Source organism: Sinocyclocheilus anshuiensis, unplaced genomic scaffold (assembly GCF_001515605.1).
Source record: "Sinocyclocheilus anshuiensis isolate Anshui unplaced genomic scaffold, SAMN03320099.WGS_v1.1 scaffold1267, whole genome shotgun sequence".
NCBI classification, from domain to species: Eukaryota; Metazoa; Chordata; class Actinopteri; order Cypriniformes; family Cyprinidae; genus Sinocyclocheilus; species Sinocyclocheilus anshuiensis.
In genome coordinates this window covers 40,841-67,103 of record NW_015539918.1, presented here as the reverse complement: position 1 = coordinate 67,103, position 26,263 = coordinate 40,841, and the positions used below count along the sequence as shown (strand labels likewise).

At 38.3% G+C, this 26,263-nt stretch overlaps 1 protein-coding gene across 2 annotated transcripts in view; it reads left to right on the top strand.

Moving 5' to 3' along the window:
- The window catches only part of LOC107686507 (autism susceptibility gene 2 protein-like), a 329,490-nt gene that overhangs the window by 274,836 nt on the left and 28,391 nt on the right, over positions 1–26,263 (top strand). For both annotated transcript variants that reach the window (XM_016483547.1, XM_016483546.1), the window contains one exon: positions 12,626–12,674. In XM_016483547.1, the coding sequence (XP_016339033.1) occupies positions 12,626–12,674 (49 nt within the window). The remainder of the gene's footprint in view (positions 1–12,625; positions 12,675–26,263) is intronic.

Here is a 26,263-nt window from a genome sequence, read left to right as displayed (position 1 = left end):
TAAAACGCTGTAGGACAACATGGATACTAAAAAGGACATGGGTCAAAACAAAGGTACTTTGGCTTAATAATAATAATAATAATAATTGAAATTATTTTAAAAATGATAATAATAATTCTCAATAGGATGTTTACATGTTAATCAGACTACAATTGACCATTTTTCAGTTGCTCAGAAAAGAGAGGTATATTTTTTAAAATATTTTTGTAAAATGTCAGGTAATGGGTTTTAGATTAATTATGTTTTGCTTTTGTATGGACTGTTCATTTGTGCTTCACGGAAGAAAGACACTCATGCAGGTTTGAAACGCCATGAAGGTGTGTAAATGATGATAAAAAATTCTGTTTTGGATGGTCTATCCCTTTGAGATCGATGAGAAGTAGATGAAACCAGGTTCCTGTGTCCCTTGTATCCCTCAGCCTTCTCTTCCCTCTATTTTAAGGACAGGGGAGGTGCTAAGGTGAATTTAAAGGTGCGAGCAGAGCCGGGTTGACCTGCCGAGAGGCTGAGGCACGGGGATAGCATTACAGCGTACAGTAACATGAGCAGGGGTGTCCGCTTTAAAAGTAAATTCCACTTAATGTGGCGCGTCCCATCCCAACAGGAGCCTGGCTCAACTGTGAGCTTCCTTTATATAGTATATTCCGTGTCTGTTTGTGCAGCGAGGGGTTGTGGGGGATTAGCCGTTGACACGCTGTCAGTTTCTGCCTCCCCTGCCTTCGCCTTTTCATTTCCTTCCCTTTCACCTACAACTTTTCTGTAGTGCCCACATGAATCCTGGAAGTGCCTGTCTGCTTTGATGTACTTACAGGATTCTACAACCGCTTTGATTTCAGGCAGTTCGAGTTCAGGCAGTGTGAGTGAGCGCATCACCTGAAAGGTCAGAGGTCAAGTGGATCTGTGGTGCAAAGGCCACCATGCGCATCCTGCTCAGCAAGAGCTCTCACGTACAGGAGTGTAATGTGCAGCACTGAGTTTTTAGGTTCTAAATGCACCCTTGATTCGGGTTAGGATGCCTGCTTATTTTGGCCGAATGCGTGTTTGCATTACAAGGAGATGATTCATGTAAAATTCACATGGTTTCATGGTTGGATGAAAACAGGGCGCCTTGCTTTGCATTTTTTCCTCTCATTAAAGGCATCGGAACAGGCCGTGGTGTATCACGTAGTAAGACCGCCGTGCTCCCTGTCTAACAAGACCTGAACAATCCTCAACTTCCTTTTCTTTCTACCTACTGCAGATGAAGTCCCAGCAAGGGGCACAAACCCTATATTATTTATGAATTATTCAATGTGCCTGGATGGGTTTCCCTTGTAGCGAAGCAGATCTGCAAAGAAAAAGCAACTCATCTTTGCTCTCGTTCGTACTTGCCCGAGGTAGTGAATGACTCAGAAGTTGTTCTCATTGAAGAAAACAAGGTGAACAAGGGGCAATGCTGAATAGCGCTTCAAGCCATCCCTCAAGAATCACATGCGTTTAATTGGTAGTCTGTACCATACACCTTAGTCGGAGTACGTCATACTTAATTTGACATGAATGGAAATGAGGTTGTGAGAGATTGAAGTACAGTCCATTCTAGGGCTGAATGATTTTGGAAAAATAATCGAATTGCAATTTTTTGGTCATTTAAACAACCTACAGGGAAAAAAACACCTGCATCACTTGAAACATTGAAAAATAGCATAGAGAGATTACCTGTTATTATTATTATTCTCTCTATCTGTATTATTCAACAAAGACAAGCTATAAATCATTGTATAGTATGACCAACACAATATTAGGTAGATTAAACATAAATGTGCTTTTCTGTAGGCCAGGCATATATGTTACGATGACCCGACATTAAACTGATGCCTTGTTCTATTTATGACGTACTGACTCAAAGTTAAAATGATTTGCAGCGGTTGCTTTGTCACGTCCAGTTTACAGTAGAGCTGTTGCAGCGCGTACGGTATAGACATGGGGTTGCTTTACCACACTACTTTAGGTAATTCAAAGTCACTGTAATAAATGTGTACTGCACTTTTTAAACGCTGTCTGGTAACTTTAGACCAGTGGTTCTCAAACTCCATCTCCCATTCTAAGTTACGTCCTTTGGCTGTTTACTTTTTTATTTCTTTTCTTTTTCTGCTGATGGCCCGCCGGTCCACCAGTAAAAATCGCGTTCCAGGGGGTAAAATACACATTTTTTGGAGGGGTTCCCCAAACCGCGGACTTGGCAACACTAGCGTGCCAACTTGATGCTTCCTCTGAAGACTGCTTAGATGTGTTCGACTTGAAGCAGCGCTGCTTAGACCGATCGGTGTGTCATCAAAGTACTGCGACAGCTATAAGAGAGCGGACGTCTCCTTATGCTTTCTCTCGCCGTACTTTGATGTCATACACCGATCGATCTTTTAAGTCGAACACACCTCTTTACTCTTGCGTGTCACATGATCGAGTGTAATCGCAGCCTCTGCGATTGAAAAATCGCGTTTTTTCATATCGCAATGTTATTGCAAATGCAATTAATCGTTCAGCCCTAGTCCATTCAATAAATGCCGTTCTCTCTTAAGGTACTTGATCTTGCCTAGTTTTTACAACCCAGGTCTCTGTAGAATGACATGTTGTTAGTGTTTTGTCAGCTAAGTGAGGGGTTTTCAAACTTTTTTATGCCAAGGAAGCTATATATTTTATGTAAAGCTATATATTTATGTAGAATGACCCTTTCATACTAAGTATGAAAAATATCAATCATATTATAAAAACATGTTTTTTCCTCAATTAAATTGAATAAATACATTTCGTTTAATTGTATTATATCCAAAACAAATTATTAAAATATGATCTGTAAAATATTTATTTTTATATATGTAATACAAATATTTTATAATTTTAATTTAAAAAAATTAAATAATTGTGATATTTAATTTAAAAAAAAAAAATTTATCTCTGAAATTTTTGCACCCTTTAGCACTTGTGGCCTTCGGTTCAAAAGACTTTGAGTTAAGCAATGAACACAGATGTGCTATATGTGAAAAAAAAATGTTATTAAAATTTTGGTATTAAAATTTGATAGTTAAATACTAAGCGATGAACATGTAGGTATGTATTATATGCTAATCAATTCATTCAGATTGTTTTGTTTCTTGGTTTGTCTCAGCTCCAGTAGAGTTTTAGGTAGTTTACTTGAGAGTCGCATAGGATTGAATGACATAGCCATCTAATGGAAGTGTGTCCGGTTAACCAGAAAGGAAGCCTGTTTATCTCTTTCTCGCTCTCTTTCTTTGCTACTCTCCTTATCTCAGTTGTGTTGGCAGGAGTAAGAATCCCTGGACTAAGATCTGTATCTGCAGTGTGTCTACAGGCTCTGATTCCTTAGCTGATAAGCCCCGTTTTATCTTCCCCTGCTTTCACATTAAAGACGAGGAGGCCTGTGAGAGCCTGTAGCCCGTGACAGTTCCTGTGTGGCTACTGTCTGTCACCCAGGAGCATGGGAACACTGGTTTCAAGAAAGCAGGCATGGCACAAATAGTTGATTTATACTGGAATTTAATTTTGCCTTACTTCACTATCCAGCTGGTCAGGTTTTTATGCTCCTCCTTCTGTACCTTCACCACCTTAGCAGGATTTGCCCTGTATCTAAGAGTATATGCATCTAAGAGTCTTTAACTCCAAAACCTAGAGAACTTGTCTACTGCCTACATATGAAACTGAAATGGTGATGTTGGGGTAAATAGTCAGTTTGTACAATTGAATAATTTTTATAGATATTTGACAGTGTTGAATTTAATAATAATAATACATATTTAATAAAATAATATACTAATAGTGTTCCTATTATAATCGTAAATCAAAATGCATATTGTTTTTATTGTTGTGATATAATTTAGTTTTTGTTTCATAAGGCAAGAATAATAATAAAAATAGTTTATGCATATAGTTTTTTGGACATTTAAAACATAAATTAAAATTATTATATTAATAATAATAATAATAATAATTATTATTATTATTAGTCGTAGTAGTAGTATATTTAAAAAAAGCATGCATTATATTTGTATTAATATTATAATCATGCATATTTAATATTGTGATTTAGTTTTGTCTTAAAGGCAGAAATAAATAATAATATTATAATTGTTGTTGTTATTGTATTTTATTTGTTATTAAAGTCGTAATATTTGTAGTAATATTATAATCTTAAATAATGTGTATTGTTTTATATAATTACCAATTCGTTGTTGTCTCAAAGGGCAAAATTAATAAAAAAAAATCTATTTATTAATTTGTTTATTTTAAACCTAAAAATATTGTTATGATCATGAAGCAATATTGGTTGGTCTTAGGGATGTTCATTTCAGTTATTTTTCCTAACCGACAACCGACGCTCGTTAACTGATTATTAACCGTTAACCGACAAGATTATTTGAAATTCGAATTTAATTCAATTAGAAAGGATACGTGTCTGTGACCCGTTAAAAAATACTAACATTTGTTTCCCGGGGAATAATTTTACATGTGCAAAAAGCAGCAAACAACAGAACATGAGGATTCATATGGCCATCATATCACATGAAGATCACGCACCTGCAGCGTTTCTGCGAGCGGAGAAAAACATAATAAAGCTAGGCTATAGGCCTATATATATAACGATAAATAGGCCTATACGAGAAATATATTTTTACTTAAATAATAAATTTTAGGCTTATTTTACAAAAGCACAAAGATTTGTTTTTATTGTGAATGTACACAAATAAAGGCAAACCTTTTACAATTCCGATTATCTTTGACTAAAAGGAGTAATTGCTTCCACTGTTAGAAGGAAAAAATTCAAATGATTGCGCCGGTGCCGCATGCGCTTACTCAGTTCAGCATTGCTACCTTGACAATGCAGCCTGTTCATTATCATAATAAAATACAGATTCAGTCAGACATATGGGAAAAACACACTGCTCAGTTTAAATATGTAGTAAAATCTGTGCCGTTAAGCGTTATCATCGTACTGCCGTGAATGATGTTATGCAAACCATTTTGTTTTATGTGGAAATTGGAACACGAGTGAAGTAGGCTACATAATAAATAATATTTTGGCATTCAAATACATCGCGAATATGGAAACATTTGATTTTGTGTCGAATGAGAGACACAACGTTGGTTTCAGTTTCGTTTTAACCTAAATTAATTTGTTTTGGCTTGTCGTTTAGCTATAGCTTCTTATATTTTTAATTCTTGTTCTTTTCTAAATACTGTTAATTGAAAGGATTTGTTGTGGAGTGAGGGGAACTAAAATAGCCTAGCTATGTTTACAGTGTTTATTATAATGTTTGTAAACATTTCGTGTCGGCATTAGGCCTATTTCTGAAGGAAATAATAAAATGCGACTTATGTTTTCGCGTAGCGTATTTCAACCATGCAGCAAACCTCTTTAAATATTTTGATAAATCACTACAAAAAATAAATAAATAAATGACTTTTTAAACCGTTTAAATCTAGCGTAGCATTAGTTCTGGCAGGTCACGTTAGTCAAGCTCGCATCAGCTGACTCTCAGCTGATCCCCATCAACCTATGGGAATACGACATCTATCTAAGCATTCATATATAAGGTCCCTCAGTATTATCAGCAGTTTTCGCATTGCTCAATAGCTAATTACCCTTCTCCATCCCCAACTCCTCCTCTGTCAGTCAGGATTCAGCCTTCTGATTCTCCTTTGAATCAGACTAATTCTAAAATGTGTACATAACATTATTGAACTTTAACGATATCTGCAATACATTTATGTTGGTTCTGTTCTGTTAACTCTGGGGGGGTTATCGCTGCTCTCCCTGCTCTCATCCATGCTAGGCTGCATGGATGCGTAGGGAGTTCTTGCCCAGAACAGAACCATACCGCCAATCCAAACTGTATGCTAATTGTCAATCATCTTTGACGATAGTGGTTCCTGACAGAACTGATTGTATTAATTGGTCAAAATTGGTCAAAAATCCCTAGTCAGTCTTTGGCACTGCATAAATTTTTGGAACATATCGGTAATCCCTTTTTAGGCAGCTCACTAGGTTTTGGAACAGAGCTTACTATACGTGTAGGATGGCTCTTCTACACTGTTTTTCTTTGCTTTTTACTTTGTTTCTCATAATGTGTTTATTCCTGGCCATGTGTCAGGAGGCAACCACAACTGAGCTGATTTGTGACCCTGTCTCACTGTTTGGCCTTAGTGTTACTATGCGACACATCTTTACCCTCCCTCCCTCTCTCTCTCCGTCTCTCTCGCTCACTCTCTCTACCTCCCCTGTGATCTCAGTCTGCCTTACGCTCACCGGATAGCATTCTAATTTGTATTTCGCACCATCCGCCTGTTATGTTAACAGCCTGTGAATGCTCAAAAGCAGGCGGAAGTGATTGCAAAAAAAGGTAGAAAAATGTGTGAGTGAAAGTGAGATTAAGTTATATTGAGAAAGACGGAAGAAAGGAAGACATTGGATGAGGAAGATTACTACAGAAAGATAAATGAAGAGAGATCAGAGCAAGTAGGATGGTAAAAATGTAAATTAAGTAACTACGAGGAAAGGGGTGAATTAGAGGAACAGAGAAGACGGGATCGCAGGAACTGCAGGCGATTTAGATATGCAAACCACAGGAGCTGTGCTACGATTGCGCTTCAGGTTCTCGTCATGTTCTCGTCATGTTGTTGCCAACCGAGAGTTCGATGGAGAAATCGTTTCCAACTCCTCAGCCAATCGCGGCTGACGTGGAATGTGGCGCTCGCGGCGAGCAGCACAGACTTGTGGGTAGGCCTGCATTTTGCACGGTCACCCAGTGTAATACATTATCATCTTAATGATGCTTTAGGTGCAGATGCATGTCTAATGCACTGGTGTGGGTGTGTGTGTGTGTGTGTGTGTGTGTCACTCACCTGTGAAGTGGACTGTAACCACTCTCACACACACCTGTTCTGACTGGAGGCAGTCTGCACCGCGGCTGATAGGATGAGAGCGCAGGGGGAGAGATGTAGCAGCGCTCATGATAAACGAGTATGTAGGAGGTCATTAAGCAGAGCAGCGAGAGGAGGAGAGAGAGAGGGAGAGGGACGGAAATGGGAGAGATAAGGACAAACACAGTGAAGATAATTAATTTGGAGTTTCATTAGCAGGAACTTGCATGCCTGGATGACTTGCATGGGTGCAAGGGCAGGCAAATGTACAATCCTGAGGAACTATGTTGTACCTGTACCGCCTGACATCCCCTTTGGAATGAAAATGGAGAAATGAGATTTCTAAAATCTCAGTTGTTTCTCCTAGACCGCACAGATTAAAAGGAGAACTTTGCTGTTGCTTGCTTTTTAGATGTTTCTTGGGTCAGGCATAGATTTCTGCGGAGCCCCGCACATGACATGCAAGAAAAAAAAATCAGTCGTGGGCACGATTAAAACACAATTCAAGTGTCTCTGTCCATAACATAACATGACATAACATAGCAGCAACATGTTTATGAGAATGCGTACTTGGACAGGAAGTACAGCTAATTATTATTTTGTGTGCACGATTTACCTAGAATGAGGGCACAAATTATTATATAGAGTGCACGATTTACTTAAAATGAGGGAACGAATTATTAAATCGTGCACACAATTTAGTAAATCGAGGGAATGAATTAATAAATTATGCACACGATTTACTTAAAATGAGGGAACAAATTATTAAATTGTGCGCACAATCTAGTAAATTGAGGTAACTAATTAATAAATCGTGCCCACGATTTATTTATTTTTTCTTGCATGTCATGTGCGGGTCTCCGTAGATTTCCCATAGACGTCTCTCCTTGAGGAAGAGATCAAATATTATCCATAATATTAATTAATAACTGTAAGAATATAATGAATAATATTAGGAATTATAATATAGAACAATATATGGATATTATTATTTTGGAATATTCATATTATTATAATATTTAGGGCTTAAAATATTTCATAGATATATTTATAGTTATATTTGTATAACATTAATTTTATACTCTCACCTATTTGCATGCTGACAGAGTATAGAGCAATAAAAAAATTATTTCATATTTTAATTTGTAATTTGATGATTATTTTTGAATTTGATATTAATATGACTGGGCAATGTTTAATTTCATACTGAAATCTCTGACTTATAATGTATATTATTGTATATTATAATGTATAATAATTTATTGCTATGTACTCTTATTGTATGTCAAAAAGGATCTCATTCTTTATTTTCTTAGTAATTTAGGAGAATCATCTGAGACAAAGATGATAATTAAATGGAATATAACTTAAATGAAGTCTCATGCCTATGGAAGACAAGCTTCCGAACAATTAGTCTCAGCCTCAGACGTCACGCCTACGGACTGTTGGCTGAACGTCTCATGCATACGGCACACAAAATTGGAAACACTTCGGGAGTTTCGAAGTCATCATCAGATTGGTTGAATTATACAGGATTTCCGGGAGACGTCCGTATCGCGTTCTTTAATGTTCCGCCTGGAAACAAATATGCCGTGACGCCAAATCCCCTCATGTTAGAAGAAAGCCGTTGTGTTTACAATTGTGATAATAAGCGCTTATCAGGATCAACTAAACGCTGGATTTTCAAAAGTATGGGAAATATTTAAAGTTTGCGGCATAGAATCTTTAAAATACGTCCAAGAGTTTTACACACAGTCTGTTATTGTGGGGACATTTCCACGCCCCTAAACATGACGCGGCACAAAACGAAACGTGATTGGTTGCTTTATCTGTCAGTCATATGGCCTCTTGGGTGGGCCTTGCCATTCAAAGTGGCCAAGGTTCCCAGACCTTCTGCCATGAGTCTGAAGGTCTGGCTACGTGAGACTGCCGAACAACAAATGCACACAGTCCACATACATTATACAAGTTCACATAATATATTGTATAACACACACCCACAGTATCTTATCTACAATCGGTTACAAGATCAATAAATACATTTCAAACAAACAAGCAAAATGTTGAGATTGATGTGGCACTGGCGAGTTTTAAGAGGGTGATGTTTATCAGCCCTTTGCTGTCCCTCTTCAACATAATGTTACATAAACAGTGAGAAAATAGAAGCCTGTAAGGCTCTGGACAATGTCCTGCCATTAAGAGAGAAAGAGAGAAAGACTGAGGCAAGATGATGGGTGAGGAATGATTGCTGATGGAGGAGAGGAAGAATGAGGAGGAGTTTATTGTGACAAAGATAAAACACAGGCATGATCCACATACTAAAATCTGTTGTAGAGGTCATTCTGTTGTTGTCAGGTTAATCAGAGGACTGTGTAGCAGCCCTCTTCAGGCCAGACTGACTCCCTTTTTCTCTATCTCTGATAATTGATGCCATCTGGCCGGCCTGCCTGCCTGCCTGCCAATGGCAGCGTGACATCGCAGCAGTGCCACACCTTCCTCTCTGAAGCCTCCAGTGGCTCCGCTGTGCCACCCTCTCCTGGCACTGAACCCATGGGGTGTCAGAGGTGAACAGAGGCGTGTGAGGAGGAGGAGCAGGGGAGGAAACAGATCAGTCGACTTATGTTATGTTACTGGTTCTATCATGTATTTCAGTGGGATTGTTTATACAGTATTGAATTTAGTTTATATTCATTGAGTGGACTTATTCAATTATTTTTTTTTTTTATTAAGATGCAGCTTGGGTCTACCATGGTCAATATTGTAATGGCAATACCATGATAGTATTTGTACTGTGTAATAATACCAAATACACTACCATTCAGAAATTTGGTTATTATACAGCAATGACAAATTCATCAAATGTAACAAATATGATTATAATGTTACAAAATATTTCTATTCCATATAAATTCTCTTCTTATGAACTAAAGAATCCTGCTGTTTCCACAAAAATATTAAGCAACATAACTGTATTCAACATGGATAATCAGAAATATTTCTTGAGAACCAAATCAGTATATTGATGATTTCTGAAGGATCATGTGACACTGAAGACTGAAGTAATGACTAAATTTAAATGGTAAAACTTCAGCTTTGCATCACGTAAATTACTTTTTAAAAATATATTATTATATTAATATATTAGATATATATTAAAATATATAAAATTATATATAAAAAATTCAAATAATCTTACCAACCCACTACTTTTGAATAGTAATGCGCATAGGAATACCATATTAATTCCATGGTTTTACCAGGTTTTTTTATTGATTTACAGTAAATATTGATTTACAGTAAAATCTGAATATTGGTGAAATTTGATGCAATTTCCCTCACCAAAGCCGTCCATATTTTACCTTTTGCACTTGCATATTGATTTTGATCTTCAATCTATAATTAGATTACAGGTTGAAATCTGCTTTTTAATGATCTTTTTGGCTACATTATTCTCTCGGTGGCTGAAGTCATAAAAAAACAGTTGCATGTCACGCTGCAGAATACTTCACAAAGGAATTTCATGTTGAACTGAAAAGGAATGAACTGCTTTCATTCTTTTGGCTTTATAAATTCAGTCTTCTTGTGGAGCATTAGAAGAAGCAGTATAAAACGTTTAGATGTCTGTTGTAGTTTGAACTCTGACTGCTGTGATTGTTTATTTTTATGGCTTAGCACTGTTTTGGTGCAATGAATCCGACATCCCCTCCCTGTCTGTCCTTTCCCGTTCTTTCTTCCAGTGGCACTTTACAACTGTAGGCAGCAGGTCTCTCAACACATGGCCATGACCTTTTTATTTTTCTAACTCCCTCCCTACCTCCTCCTCTGGTCGTCCATCTCTCTGTTTTCCTCTGTGGCTCCTATGAGAGTTGGGTCGTGCTCCAGAGGAGGCTGCATCATAGCTTGTAGTTTATAAGTGCAATGGGAGAAGTGAACTGAGGACTGTTTTGGTATCTCAAGAGTCCCAGGCCTGGCCTCTCTGCCTCCAGATCCAGTATCACACGTCCTCTCGGGTCAGGCCTCCTGCGGCCCCGCCAACGCTGTTTGGCTCCCAGCAATGTGGCTTCAATTTCCTCCGTTTTGAAATGGTTATAGCCCCTCTGCTTCCTTCAGCAGGCAGGGTCTTTGCTTTGTTTTCTGTCTCTCGCTCTTTCTCCTTTCTTGCTCATTTTGATCACTCTGTACTTTAATCACCTCTCGACCCCCCTGCTTTGTAGGAGTGCAAAGAATTTGTTATGAGTGACCTTTGACCTCTGGCCTGTAGGGACACAGTATAAAGGCTGCTCGGAAGAACAGCTCACTGGCAAAAAATACAAACAGTGAAATGCAGCCACCATAAATCTCGTTCTTTTTTTTTTAAACAGTCTGGCAGTTCTTTTCTTGTTTTAAGCTCTCATAAGAATACCTTTCATAACCAGATCATTGTATTGAAAGTTTCTTTTCAACATTAAAGGCACACGCCGAATGATTGTTGACAACAGTCTTTGCCCAAACCCGAGGCTTATACATATGCTACGTGCCCAGTTTCATCTGAAACTCTTTTCTTTCATGTAATCCTACGGGTGTGTGAGCTAAAGTGTTCCAGCGCTCCGACACAGGCAGCTTGTGTAATAAAAAATCCCGCTTGCTGAAAAATTAGTCCCCTGACATAGTGAATTATGGGGCTGAAATAGAGCTCCTTATTAATGTAGTCCAGGATTCACGTCAGCGGAGGTCTCAGAAATTATGCCATGCCGTGGGTCTGGTCTAACAGGAGGTTTTGCATATTAGACTGAGTACACATTTTAAAGAACAAGTTATTAATTGAGCTAGAAACTTGGTCTACACAGGATTCACATAGACAAACTGTGGTCCATTTTTATCAAAACGTGCTGCAGAAGGTTCTATGCCTAAAAATGAAACAGTGACATTATCAAATTAATCTTTTCAACAGCAATGTTTTCTTCTTCTTGCTTGTCTTTTAGCATATACTACTGCATATGATAACAGGCATAATAATATAGATAACCATATACCATATGCCAAAAGAAGCTCAGAATAAGCAGATATTTAAACACATGACTGCCTGCTCTCTCTTGCTAAGTTAAATGCGTAGTGTGTGTTTTTAATTGATAGACTGTTTTATTCTAAGAAAAAGCTGGAATGTGTATGCCAGCATTCTTTACCGCTCTTGTGTATAGTGTGTGAAAAATGTTAGAGTTCTTTCTCTTTGTTAAGAGCCCCACGTCCTGTCTGTCAGTGACTGTGTGTTTTTGTTAGAGCATGGCGTGTTTTCTTTTTCTTGCTTCTTGCCAGAAACTACATGCTCTGGTACATGGAGGGGAAGGAAAAGCACACTTATGTTTAGTCTACATGGCACTTAAGTCACTTTGTAGGGAGATTACCTTTTTCCTATTCTAATCTGCGGGTAGGATTTGTGATGTCACCATCCGTCAGTGTTCTTTTATTAGATCATTAAGTGTAGGGATGTGGAAAATTGCGCAACTTGGCTCCACTTAAACATTTGCACAGTGTTTTATTTGTCTATTGGCTTTTTACCTCCTTCTCCTCCAGTTTTTCTTCTTTCTCTGTCCTTTGTTTATTGGTAGACATCTTTAGGCTGGCACAACAGTGTTCCCCAATGTTGTTGTCTTTCCCCCTAAAAAGGGGAGGACAAGAACAGTTAAAAAGGAACTTTATTTGAACATGGTCTAATTGTTTCATTTCTGTTTTGCAGGCATCTGATGTAGGATCAGAGAAGCTGTTCTCGCCTACTGCACCTAAAGGTAAGAGCATGAAAATATATTGTGGGTGCTATGTAAGTGTTTCACGTGTCATTTTTCCTGCATTGGATGTTTTAGACGTGATTAAACTGGTAAACATAAACTGGTTTTGAAAACGAAGAAAGCCCAGGGTTGTCAGTTAAATATTCAAGTTACTTTAATAATACATACTGTAGCAAAACTCATGCAACTAAACACTTGTTTCTTTACTTTTTAATTCAAGGAAGCTCTCTTCTTGTTCAGGCAGCAGTTTGGCTGATAGGCTATGTTTTTGATGTTGAAGTTAATGTTTTCCCACCAAAGCCTGACAATATGCAATATGCTCCCAAAGGCCACTAGGAGCTCATTTTCAGATCCATACTCCATCCACAAGAGTAACATTCCTCTTGTCGAAATGGTGCTGTTCTCTTTTTCTCATTTTTTTTTCATAAATGTTGAAGGGTTTTTGGCCTTGGGAGCCAAAGAGATATCCATATTTTCCAGGTTCCCTTCAAATGCTACATTTGTTAAGTTGCACATGTGTAGAAGTACATAGTTCTAAATATGGTTGCAGCAAGTCGAGGGACATCAGACTCATCAGAAGGGGTTGTTAATTTTGGGTGGGTGGGTTTACATCTCTAGACCTCAATGCCAGACAGCAAATCTCAGATGCACTGTAATCCTGCTAAAAGCCTGTTAAACTTCTATGAGATTGTAAAATGGTGAGATGGTGTTTCTACGGTGGCCGAGAAGTGCAAAGCTTTTATTCCAGAGTAAGGGCAATTCATACAATACATTTAAACTGAGCTACTTTAATACCATCTCCGAACTTTCTACCACGACTCTGCTGTTCTTCGGCTGGTTCTTCCCTCTATACGTTGATTGACAGATGTCTCGTCCAGTCAGCGGTGAGTAATCCCAAACCAATGGCGCTGTCTCAAACTATACCTACCTTTTCCGGTTTGTCTGATTTGTCGTTGTGTTTTCTGACTTGTTTTGTTTTCGAATTTGTCATTGTGTTTTCTGACTTGTTATAATGTTTTCTGAATTGTTGTTGTGCTTTCTGAATTGTTATTTTGTTTTTTAGACTTGCATTTGCGTTTGTAATTTGTTATTTTGTTTTCAGAATTGTGATCTGCTTTGCACTTCTCGGCCACCGTATGTTTCCTTGTATTTTTGACTTGTTTTCAAGTGGCTGCTTTTAATGCGGATCTGAGCTACGTTTTACTGTTTCCAGTAGTAGTAAAAGTCGGCCCTAGAAGTTTTTTTTAGTTGGTTCACATCCATGTTTTGTAGGGGAACTAAGTTGTGAAACAAATTCTGTTTGTTACACAGTGCAAAGGAGCTGTCTAGTTTAATGCCACACTTGTGATGCCCAGCATGAATCCTTTGGAGAGCCTTTGACCCCTCTCTCTGAAAACGGAGAAAAGGGGAAGTGAGAAGAGACAAGTCAAGCTCAGAGGAAGAGTAAAACTTGTGACTGCTGTCGGGGTCCAAATTAAAGTCCTTTTTTTTGCTCGTCTGGTCTGTGGATGACTTCCAGACATAACCGTAGGAAAAGTCTTGTGCAACTGCTGACATGTTTAAAAGTAGATCAAAGCATATGGTTTGAGCTCTTCTGATGGCAACAGAAGAGCTTGTTGTTGCTGATATTACAGACACCCTAATCTGTGTTTCGGCTGATGGTGAGAAAAACTGCATCTTTCTTAAAATCCTGCTAATGTGTGTCATGCAAACACACTCCCCAGGGATCACGGAGATGATACAGGGAAAGCAGAAAGTAGTAGGAAGTGCCGGATTAGGATTAGAAAAGTGTAAACCAAGAGTAGAAATATGTGGATTAAGTGATTTAGGACTGCAGGGAATAAACATTATCAGACTAGCAATTTGACGTCCAATCTGTAGAGATTACGGATTTTGTAAGAATGTGTGACCTTTGAAATCTATGATGTTTGACGATAGTTTCATTTCTGAGGTTGTAATCTTTGATATCCAGTTCCAGTTTAGATTTTGTAACATTGATATCCATTAAGTTTCGTGAAAGTTCTTCATAACTTCATAACTTTTGATATGTTTAGTTCCATAACAGTTCCAGTTTGGATTTCTTAAACTTTAACTATTTTTCCTGCCATTGACAGAATCTGGGGCCATGAACATTTTGTGAAAATTACCAAAAATTCTGGCAATGACTGGTAGTGGTCGACCGATATATCGGCCGATATTTGGCATATTTTAAATGTCGGCATCGACCGATAAGTTTTCCTGTTTGGCCGATGCGGTCGAGGTGGGACTTTTATTTTGACGGCGCGCCAGACTTTTATTTTGACAGCGCTGAGAGCGGCAGAGCCTGAGCACACAATGCTCACATTCTCCCTCTTGTTCGCTGTCGTCGTTAACAGTTCTGTCTAATACGGATAGAAGTCTGTCTAATAATCCGATAGAACTGTTAAACAAAGGAATTAAAATCCATACAAAAAGTATTATAACGATTGCTTTTATATTATTAGTAATAGAAATTCTTGTTTGCCGTCAGCATTCAGCAAATACGCATTTATATCATTTAAACAAATCTTTGAATGACTAATTTTAACACTTAATTTCACAAACCTTGCAAACTTAGTCGGATCCAGTTGTGAGATCTTGACAATTGTGCATGTGACCTGCATGATCGCGTGTTCTCTGCGTGACGGTCGGTCTGTGCGAATTGAATGCGGACAGGTGGAGAGTTCAGCTTCACTGGAGACGCGCGCTCGACAAACTTTATACTCGTGATTTTAGATTATGCTGCACTTTATGCATTTGCCCACTGCCATATTCATGTCATTTCCGCTGTGTGCTGTATGTAAAATGAGTGTTACCTTGGCTTTATTTGAAAAAATATGATTCCCAATGCACACAAACTTCCCAGAATACTGAGTGCCCTGTTGGTTACAGTGTTTACTTCCTTTTTTATTATATGTTTTATTAAATATTCATTTATTTGTGAAAAATACTTTGTCATCTAAAGTATGTTTATTTAAAGGGGTCATATGATGCTGATAAAAAGAACAGCGAGAATAAAAGTTACGTCTTCATTCTTTGCGTGAACATTTGGGCGGCGTTCTGCAAATCTTCCCACATAGTGACGTAGATATGTGGGGGCGTGTTAGAACGAGCCGTTTTAGGTAGGCGTGGTTAACTCTTAAACTCTTATAAAGAATATCTCTTTGGATTTGAGACTTTAGTCTTTGCAACTTTACAGATCTTCTTTTTGCACCAAGAGCTTGTAACACTCCGAAGAGAAAGGAAAAATTGAAACCGCATCATATGACCCCTTTATTTCACATTTATTTTTTTAATCAATTTTCAAATGATTTCAAATTTCTTAAATATTAATTAAAATAAATACAATTATATCGGCTTTATATCGGCCACCCTGCTTTCCAAGATATCGGCTGTCAAAAAAACAATATCGGTCGACCACTAATGACTGGCAACTTTTTTTTTAAACACTGGCAGGGAAAGAGTTCATGTCCAAGAAGTTGCATGACTCTTTAAGTTCAGACTTCATAGCCTTTGATGTCCATCCGGTTTCATGATAGTTTAAGTTCAGTCATCATAACTTTGTATCCAGTAGTTTCACTGTAGTTCTAGTTTGGTCTCTTTTAGGTCCCACCTGGAAACCTTTGGCTCTGTGTTCCAGAACTGCTGAAGTTTAAGAAGTGTAGGGCATCTGGTTAAGCGTATTCTAGATTTTGGGGGTATAGGAACATATGTGTCCCATTATAGTACGTCCGCCGAGACCAATCTAAAGCTCACTCAGCTCTGATCCCCAAATTGGTCTGCCCTGGAGAACTTCTGGCAGACTGATCACTCACTTGGCTCACATCTTGCGTTGGAGAATTGCATTACAGGGAAATACCACTGCATGCATGTGGTGCTGCTTACACAAATATGCATGTGTCTTTGTTTCTGTAAACAGCTTTCGTGCATGCCGGTGCTTGATTTGATTGATTTCGTGGCCTCAGTCAAGTACTGTGGTGACATACAAGTTCGTATCAGCTTAACAGCTGTTTAGTTTTACTCTGTATGCTTGTATAATTACCGCGGTCACTGTGCTTTTTGTAACATTGTAAGAGGCTTGCTCTCCATCTACCAGAGCCAGGTTTTTCTTGCCCGGAATGAAGGCATAGCAAATTCATGCCTGCAACTCATCGTTCTATCCAGCTATCATTCTGGATCTATCTGTCTATCTACCTACCTGTCATTCTTGCTGTTGTTCACACTATCATTATCGAAACAGTTGACACAGTATTTGTTTTTCTATCTATGGTTTTAATTATCTGTCTATTGTTTTGTCTGTATGTCATGTATGAAGTATAGCTCTGTTTTACATTCGTTGTTTACTCCATGTGTGGAGCTACAGTACAACTAATGCAGCTATATAAGACGATTGTTGGTTCTAGAACAGTGTGCAGCATCTGCCAGCTCCACAATAAGGTTAGAGACTCTAAGCTTAGTTAGGAGGGGGGGTTGGTCTCTTTCTCTTCATTTTACCCATCAGTGAAGCGGTGACGCAGCCATTTTGTGTGTGAGGTCTGTCAGGCAAACCCGGGGCATGCTGGGATAGCGAAAGAAGATTGTAGTGGAAAGCCATTTGTGAAGTGGATTTCTGGTTTGCTAATCCTGATTAATTTTGACCTGTTGTGCTCATTTTAAACAGCGTATTACTGTACGCGAGAAGCACCGCCAGCTTCGGGCCAAACTGAGAGCTTAGCAGCTTTGGAAGGCTTAACAGCAGATGGCATTTTAAGCCAGACTTAATAAATTGTTTCCATTAAACTTACCGGCCCACACATAGTGGATTAGGACTGTAGAACAAAGAAAGAAAGAGAGTGAGAAAGCAACAAAAAAGGAGGGGGGTAACAGCCATTGCCACAACCGCACAAGACCAAATTGATAACGTGCCTCGGTCGTACGGTTTTCGCTGTTAATCCACCGTTGCAAAAATCTGGCTGCGTGCCAACTCATGAAAACAAATTGACCCAGCTAATTTATTATGAATAATATTTACAGTCCATACCGTTATCGTAATGTATGTAATTCCAGATTAAGAGCCACATCTGGTCGTCACACGTTATGCTCGGGTTTTTCTTGATAGCATTTGGCCGAATCAATTCCGCAGAGGATGGATGCTACTCCCCCCTCCCTGCTTCCCCTCCACTGCCGTCCCCAGGGAGCTGCAGGGTCGCTCTCTAAGCACTCATTATATGCTACACGGCTCAGGGTCTCCGTGTCGAATCGCTAATCAAGCACTCTGTCTGCAGGCCCACGATTCAATAGCTGTTGAGTGGCCTTTGTTCCTACCCGCTATTTGCTGCATGTCAATAAATGTCTGCTCCCGGCTCCGCCTCAGCGGAGGAGCCCCCCTTCACACACGCCTTCCCCTCAGCCCTTCAGAATATAAAATGCACTCGCTTTTCTCCCCTCCTGCATTGGCGAAAAATAGAGGGAGGGAAAAATGAGTGGAGGCCAGTAGGGGTCAAGGGATTTGGGGGGGGGGGGATCGGTGTGTTTGTATGCTGTTCTTCTCCTCCGCCAAGGTTAATGCTGATGTATTGACCTTAGCACTCCAGTGTTTGTGGCCTCTTGCTCATTAAATAATGAATAGAAGTTGACCTCTTGACCAGCTAATCAGCTTTGCAGCTGTTGGATCATGGAAGCACCGAGATCGTGGAGTCATGGATGGGGATGGACCAGCGAGAGTGTACGGACATGGGCAGCCGTATATTTCAAGATTAATATTTCAGTATATTTCAGCTAATATTAAACCCACCAGTCATTGTGAGGGTTTCTGTAGCCTGTACGGGTGGAATTGGATTTGTGTTTGTTTGATAAACCCTGTCCAGCTGTTATTGCATGTAAACGTTCGACAGCTGTTTTGTCCGAGCTCTTATTGTGGTGCCAGATAGTCATTTAGCCCTACTTGTCATTTGATATTAATAAACACAGAACGCTTGTCCTTTGTTTGGGTGATTGTTCAGTGTTGTTTTCCCTCCTCCGCCTCTTTAGCTATTGGTTTACATGCATATTTCCATTTAGTCAAAGGTCTGGTCCATATTGCGACTTATTCTGTCCAAGAATGGCTTGTTAGACAGAAAGAGACCGACTGTCTGATATTAATAAATACAGAACTAGAGATGCACCGATTAACCGGCCAGTGATCGGAGTCGGCCGATTTTTCGCATGACTGGCCCCGATCGGTGACCGGCCGGTCAGTCTCACGTCTTGCCGATTCCGAACCGATCCTTTTATTGCCAGCGGCGCCGGCAATGACGTTACAGCCACGCACACACTCACAGTCGCGTGTAAACATGTCGTTTCGCGTGAGAATGATTCTAATTTTAATTTAATTCAGTGTAAACGGCGACTGATAATGTATTTATGTCGTGCCAGATGAGGCTTGCACAGCCTGAGTGAGTGTGTGAGAGAGACAGCACACACCAAAGTACCAAACGGAAATGTATAGATGCATACTGCGGTAGAAAAAAAAGATATTTACATTTAGGTAAGCAACATTATACGGCCATGATGTTTCCCCGAATATCAATTTCAACATGATTGCAATGTGACACTGATTTTATACAATAGTTATTTCAATAAACAAGAAGTTAAAATTAAGTAACTTAGATTTTAGACAAAATATTGACTGTTTTTACTCAATTTCGCTGACGAAAATAGTTCCGATCAAAGCCACAGCAGGACTGTTGTGTGTCTCCGAGCTACTCACATCAGTGTTTTGTTACTGAATGAATCCACGTTTTTGAACAAATCGAGTGAGTCAATGATTCAGTGGCCCATTCATAAGGACAGTCACTTGCCTCGTTTCTGAATGAATCAGCCGTTTGAATGAATCGGTTGAATGAATGAATGAATAAATGACTCACTCATTAAAACAGACATTTGCTGCCACCTACTGGTGGTTTAGTCATATTTAAAAGTATCATTGCATTTTTTTCAACATTTATTTGTGTTTTAAAAAATATGTAAAACATTAATCTCATAAAATTAGTTATGCATTTGAAATTTTGCAGTTTAAATGCATTTATGGCACCTCAGCTTCATCAAACTGTCTGTGTAAATGCATCTAATGCCACTTCAGATGCAGCTTCTGTTTCCTCAGCAGTGGTACAAATTTGTTAATACTAATTTCATTTGAACGGTAGCAACTCTTCAATTTCTTAACTGAATTAATTGAAACAAACTAAGAATTTAATGTGAAAGATGACACATTTAATAAGGTTAGGGGAAAAAATTACCATTTATAAACATAGTGGGAAATGACATCTGTTTTGTTACATACAGCAACTCATTTTAAGTTAACTATTTCTTCCTCTTTCCAGTCACAGAGCACTTTATTTTGAGAGTTGTTTAAGTGAGAGAAAATCTGTAACTTAGTCCAGATTGGGGGAATTGTAATGTTTATTAATTTCTTTTATTATGTAAATCATTTTTGCATTGAAATTTGCATTGATTTTTGTTTGTATATGCTGTCAATTATGGTTCTTAGAAAGAAAATCGGAATCGGCCAAGAAAATTGCAATCGGTGCATCTCTACACAGAATGCTTGTCCTTAGTTTGGGCGATTGTTCAATGTTGTTTTCCCTCCTCCGCCTCTTTAGCTATTGGTTTACATGCATATTTCCATTTAGTCAAAGGTCTGGTCCATATTGCGACTTATTCTGTCAAAGAATGGCTTGTTAGACAGAAAGAGACCCTACTGTCTGATATTAATAAACACAGAATGCTTGTCCTTTGTTTGGGCGATTGTTCAATGTTGTTTTCCCTCCTCCGCCTCTTTAGCTATTGGTTTACATATTCTGTCCAAGAATGGCTTGTTAGACAGGAAGAGACCTGACTGTCTGACCAATATTTAAAGCATTGTAAATGACTTTGCAGGAATATCAGACTCCCACACTCTTATGGTTTTTGTATCTATATTTTATTTGAATGTTTTCGACAAGGGAAAATTTCTCTTAGAGTCGGAGTGTTTCATAAATGTAGTTGGGTCCCACTTGGCTCTGAAACAGAACTGCAACTTCAGCTCGAATGGAAGAATGGCTTTCATATCTCTTTATTATTCCCAACTTTTATTATTTATCCCCACCATCTTGGAACATATGACCATTTATTGTGGTAGCTGGCTTGTGTGTGTTTTCCTTCCATTCTGGAAAGAGAGTGTTATGAATTGTTCCTCTTTATTGATAGCACTAACCCTGTTTGTGTAGTTCTGCCTGTCAGGAAGATGAAAATAAATAGCAGGAGCGTGGAGGAGATAAAACATGTGTTTAATTATTAATTGAGCCATTACTGACAGAGATTGCCTTTTTGATAAAAGGCAGGAAGCTGCTTCGGGGGTAGAAAAAGCAATTACTAAAGCTATCTTCCTCTTCCTCTCCGCCCGTCGTTTTGCTCTGCGCAAACAGAAAAACAGACCCTGTCGACCAACCTATTCCATAAATTATTTTAATGTCCTTTCAATATTTATGATGTTTTAAATTATTATTCTGTTGTCATGTTATATTTATATGAAGAGGCACTAGAGCCATGCTATACTACCATGCCCGTAACTATTATCTTAACTGGCGGGAGTTGTTTTTCTTAACGCGTTTCAGAAAATAATATTACATCTCAACATGTTCGTTTCCCTTTTCATTTCGTTTCAATTTGGTCAAGCGACCGCACATGGTGTATTGATTTTGTTGACGTCTGGCCATTTGCTGAAATGCTATATCAGTTGCTGTGCATTTAAGCTGACTGTGCATGGGGTATTGATATTATTGTAGCTTTCATTTGCAGAGATTCTAAACCATAAGTGATGAAACATAACCTTTCAAATGCCAATATAACTAACTTGACTGAGAGATTTGCAGAAAGTGAACAGTGTCTAGAGTTTTCACTAGTATGCAAAAACATTCCTGAGTCGTATTTTACCCCAAAAATCAAAGCAAAATTGTTGCACTATGAACTTATTTTTTGTAAGTCAAGTACCCCATATGCATACTAATGCAAAATAAATAAATAAAATAAATAAAAGTTTGGAATAATTTATTTTATAAAATTTAAAACAAATAAAATATATTAAATATATATTATTTATTTTAATTTATTTAAAATATATATGATTCAAGTGTGTGTGTGTGTGTGTGTGTGTGTGTGTGTATGTATGTATATATATATATATATGTATATATATATATATAACAACATTAAAATAGAAAAGTTATTTAGAATAGAATAGTTAAAATAGAATAGTTTTTAGTGTATTTTTGATCAAATAAATTTTGTTGAGCATAGGAAACGTGTGTATATGTATGTTTTCATCATAGTTTTATGCTCATCATAGTATTTGTTGTACTTCCTTTAATTTATACTTATTTAGAGCATTAAGTCATTTAATTACACTAATGAGAATCCCCATTGAGAATAACTGGTAAAACATCCAGCTGTATTATGGTAATTAGACTATTTAGGGAAAATGTGGTTATGAAAATACCGTCGTAATGCACATAAATCTTAACACAAACCTTAATTGGATAGGTTTTCACAAGATTTTTAAGACCTCAGTCATTAAATAATAACATTTGATTCTTGTGTAGAAAGCTGAGGAACAGGCATCCGTGCTTTATCCACAGTAAGGGAAGTCATTGTTCCATAGTTGGGCAGGCTTCAAGTAAGCGTCTTTTCGCCTCTCAGTAAGCTTTCCCTGGGCTAAGCCTGTTAAAACCATCCTTACCCTGTGCCACGGCCGCCCAGGGACCAGACGGTGATGGAACATCGCTCTTGGGATGATCTAGAAGCCCTGCAGCGAGGAGAGGAGCTTGTAAAGTTGAGGTCAGGCCTTCTCAGTAGTCTGCCTGCATTTGCGCAGGGTAATTTTAGCACTCGTGGGCCAGCTAATGACCGGTTTCTTTCAAGAGTTGATTGCTGGAGCTCGTTTAACTATCCCCAGTGTGATCATTCCCGCTAGGGCTGGGATAACCATCAGTCTAGCTGCAGGGTAGCTGCATTTTTTTTAAGTGAGAGAGAAAATACGTTTTTTTTGTATCAGGAAGGCTAGAATAGGCAGTGAATATCAAATATGTACTCTTATCTCTTTATCGCCCATTTGAAGGAGATGCCGGGATGAGATTTTTAGCATTTTGTTTCATTGTGTCCTGCATTTGAAGTCAATGCTATTTGCAGAGGACGTTGTTATCCTCACTCGCAAAGCCAGATGGTTGTTGCTTGTGGCCAAACATGAAGCTTGGATAATGTTCAGTCACTGGCAGAGACGAATTGCTAGACTGGATGGATATTGCAAACATGTTTGTAATGGATTTGACATTTCAGGAACCGGTTCAGAAGGATTTTATAAAGACCGGAATTCTGTAGCCGAGCACTGGTAGGAGGTTAAATTAACAGAATTCCATGACCAGGAACAATATGAAAGCACTTCCATGCTTGTTGGAGTTCAAATGACTTAGACGCGCTTTAACGTGGTTGTGGTATGTCTTGCTACAAAGTGTTATTCAAGTTTTTGTAGCTTATTTGCACTTCATCAATGCTATATATATTCAACGTTCAAGATATGTGACGCCAAGTACAAACACATGCTTCTGTGCATTCAAGTAATTCAGCAGTTGCGTTATTCCATCTGCATTCATCACGCTGAAGTCTTGCAGCTCAGAGACGGTTTGTGATGTTAAGCTAATTAGCCCTGAAATCAGCACATGGTAGAAAACCGCAGAGGGACGCACTTCAGAGTTGTGCAGAGATCACGTATTTTATGTTCAGACGGTCATTAATCGTTAATCGATTCGACCGTTTATCGGTCATTAATCAAGCTATGCTAAGGCGCAAATACTGCTCTGCGTGAGGCTCTCGGCGCTGAAAAGAGAAGGAAAGAAAAAATGTATAAATCCCGGTCTGTGTGGTCTTCTATTAATCAAACAGGCATCTGTTCCCCCTTGCGCCGAGCACAGGATAGGCCTCTTAACAGCCTTCCTCTCCAGTGGCCCCATTCAGACCCAGAGTGGCTGTTATTTTAGCACCACACTGGAGAGCAGTGGAAGAGTGGGATGCTGAACCCCGCTGATGTGTTGCCTCACTTGGGAGAGACCAGATAAGAGGGTCCCAGGAGTGGATCTCGACTATGAAGAGCCATTTAGAGGTAGACCTAGCTACCTCTCCTAGGTGTGAGGGGGCATGGAGGGCCACGACAGCAATAGATGTGGAAAAGATGAGCAGGTACAGAACAAGTCCTGCTTTTGTGCCATACAACTATTGGAGTTCATGTGAGTTTTGTAATGTTATCTTAAAGGTGAAGTTGAAACTCTAAACCACATAGCATCATATTTTATTTTCCTGTATTATTTATATATAATTTGAATTCAAACCTGTTTCCAGACATACTGTCGGCAGACCTGCCTACCTGTACGCATACGCATTTTAACCTCAAAGTACGCTGGTACAATTTGTCACTCTAAAATATGCAAAAACCTGGTGACGCTTCTGTGCACGCACAGTACTCAAATCAAGCAACAGCAAAAGAAGAAGAGTTCGACCAATCAGAGCACTGAGTTCATTCCCCAAATAACAAGCAGGGAGGATTGATAAATGCGGACGGCCTAGCATTAAAAAGAGACTGCAGATCGACAGCAACACAAATTCCCGCTTGATTCCCCTTCCATTTCCGCCATCTGTTTTCTTAAGCGCGCCCTGTACAGTAGTCATTATTTCATTTTTTTCCCGTTTTGCGTCAATAAGCAATGGATTATAAATATACATAATTAATATAAAAATGCCTGAGATGGCTTGAAGAACACACATAAACTATACATTGTCACAGTCGAGTGTTTATTGTCTTAATATTTTATAATTCAAAACGTTTCTATCTTTTAATTCAGATAGCTGGATGGCTTTGTCCATATTAGGGATTTCCTGGAACATTATTGGTTCTATTACTTCTGTGATGCATATGTGGATTTTCTGCGAGAGGGCGCCCTCCATCTTCCAGTATGAATGAAACAGACAAAACATATGTTTATAATGCTCTATAATGACCAATCCATAAGAATACTTCTCTCAAAAGAAATTTGAAGTAGACATATGATAATCCATTTTTTTCCTTGTGTACAGAAGTGTACTGGATTTTTAATTAAAGTGAAACTAAATATAAACTAAATACAAATTTATGAGCTTTGACTTAATTTTATACTTTTAATATTTAATTACTTTCAGTTTTGAATTGCAATTGCTTTTTGTTTCTTTTTTTACCTTAATGCATGAATTTTATTTTATTTTAAAATGCTCAATTAAATTCTAAATGGCGTATATCATAACCCTGATATTTACATGAACTCCATGCTGTTCATACACGTATGTTCTTTGTTGGATTGTACACCCTAAACTTACATTTTTCCACATGAATCCAAGATATCCAAGATAAATACATTCAGCTCAGGTGTGAACCCCTGTAGGTTTGAAGAGGATGTTGGATTATGGTTTTGGATGTCTTCTCCTTTGATGCATGATTGCAAGTAAATTGAAAGCATGACACAGAGCGCAGTTTTGGTGAACATCTACATGGGCAGCTGAGGTGCTTTATTATCTACCCGAGGCTATGGATTTTTCTTTACTAACAGCCTGAATTTGAACCAGGAGCAGTGAGAATATTAGTATGGCCCAAAGGTTCTTCAGCAAGAATGAACCACCTGGGTCTCCCTTTCAGACCAGCTTTAAAATGCTCCTCTTCTGGGAGGCTTTTAGTTGGCCAATTTGCACTTAAACACTTCTGTAGGCAACATAGATGGACCTCTACTTAAAAGGTTGCGTTTAGTATAGTCATGGACAGCAATCTTTGAAAAGCTCAACATTATGCATCCTGCCTAAACATTAAAAAAACGCTTTTACTCATGTACTCCATTTTTAATTCTCAGCTGTTTAATATGTGTTTTGTGTGCCCCATGAATTCAAGAAGCTGGATTCTAGATGTATGCATTTGTTTTCATGTGTAAACCTTAAAAGTGTTCTGTTTTGTTTGGTTATTATAAAGAAATTGCAATCATGGTCCAAAATTAAAGGAGAATTTACTTTGGAAAGAAAATAAAACCCACAGAAAAACCCATGTATTATATATTAAATAAAATAGATATGACTTTTGTTGTAGAAAGAATGTTTTAATATTTAAAATGTGTGTATCTGTTTTAAAAAGAAATATATGTACGATAATACATACAGTATTTACATTTTATGTGTATAATATAAAATGCATATATATATATAGTACATATTAATTTTTTTTTAAGATTATACATACATTTAATATTATATATTAAATAATAAAATACATTTTAATACTTGAAATAAAATATAAATATATAAAATAATTAATATATTCCATTACAAGTCTGACTGAAGACTTGTAAGACTACGCTCTTTTCACTACGATATGACCATAATAAGGCAGTATGTTGTTTCTTTGTGTGTGTGTGCGAAAGAGCTGTAACAGGAAATTAGAGGAGACATGCATGTTTGAGCGGGTCCCCCTGAGTGGTGCTGGAGGTCAGGACAGAGGGCCTGTCTCCATTAAT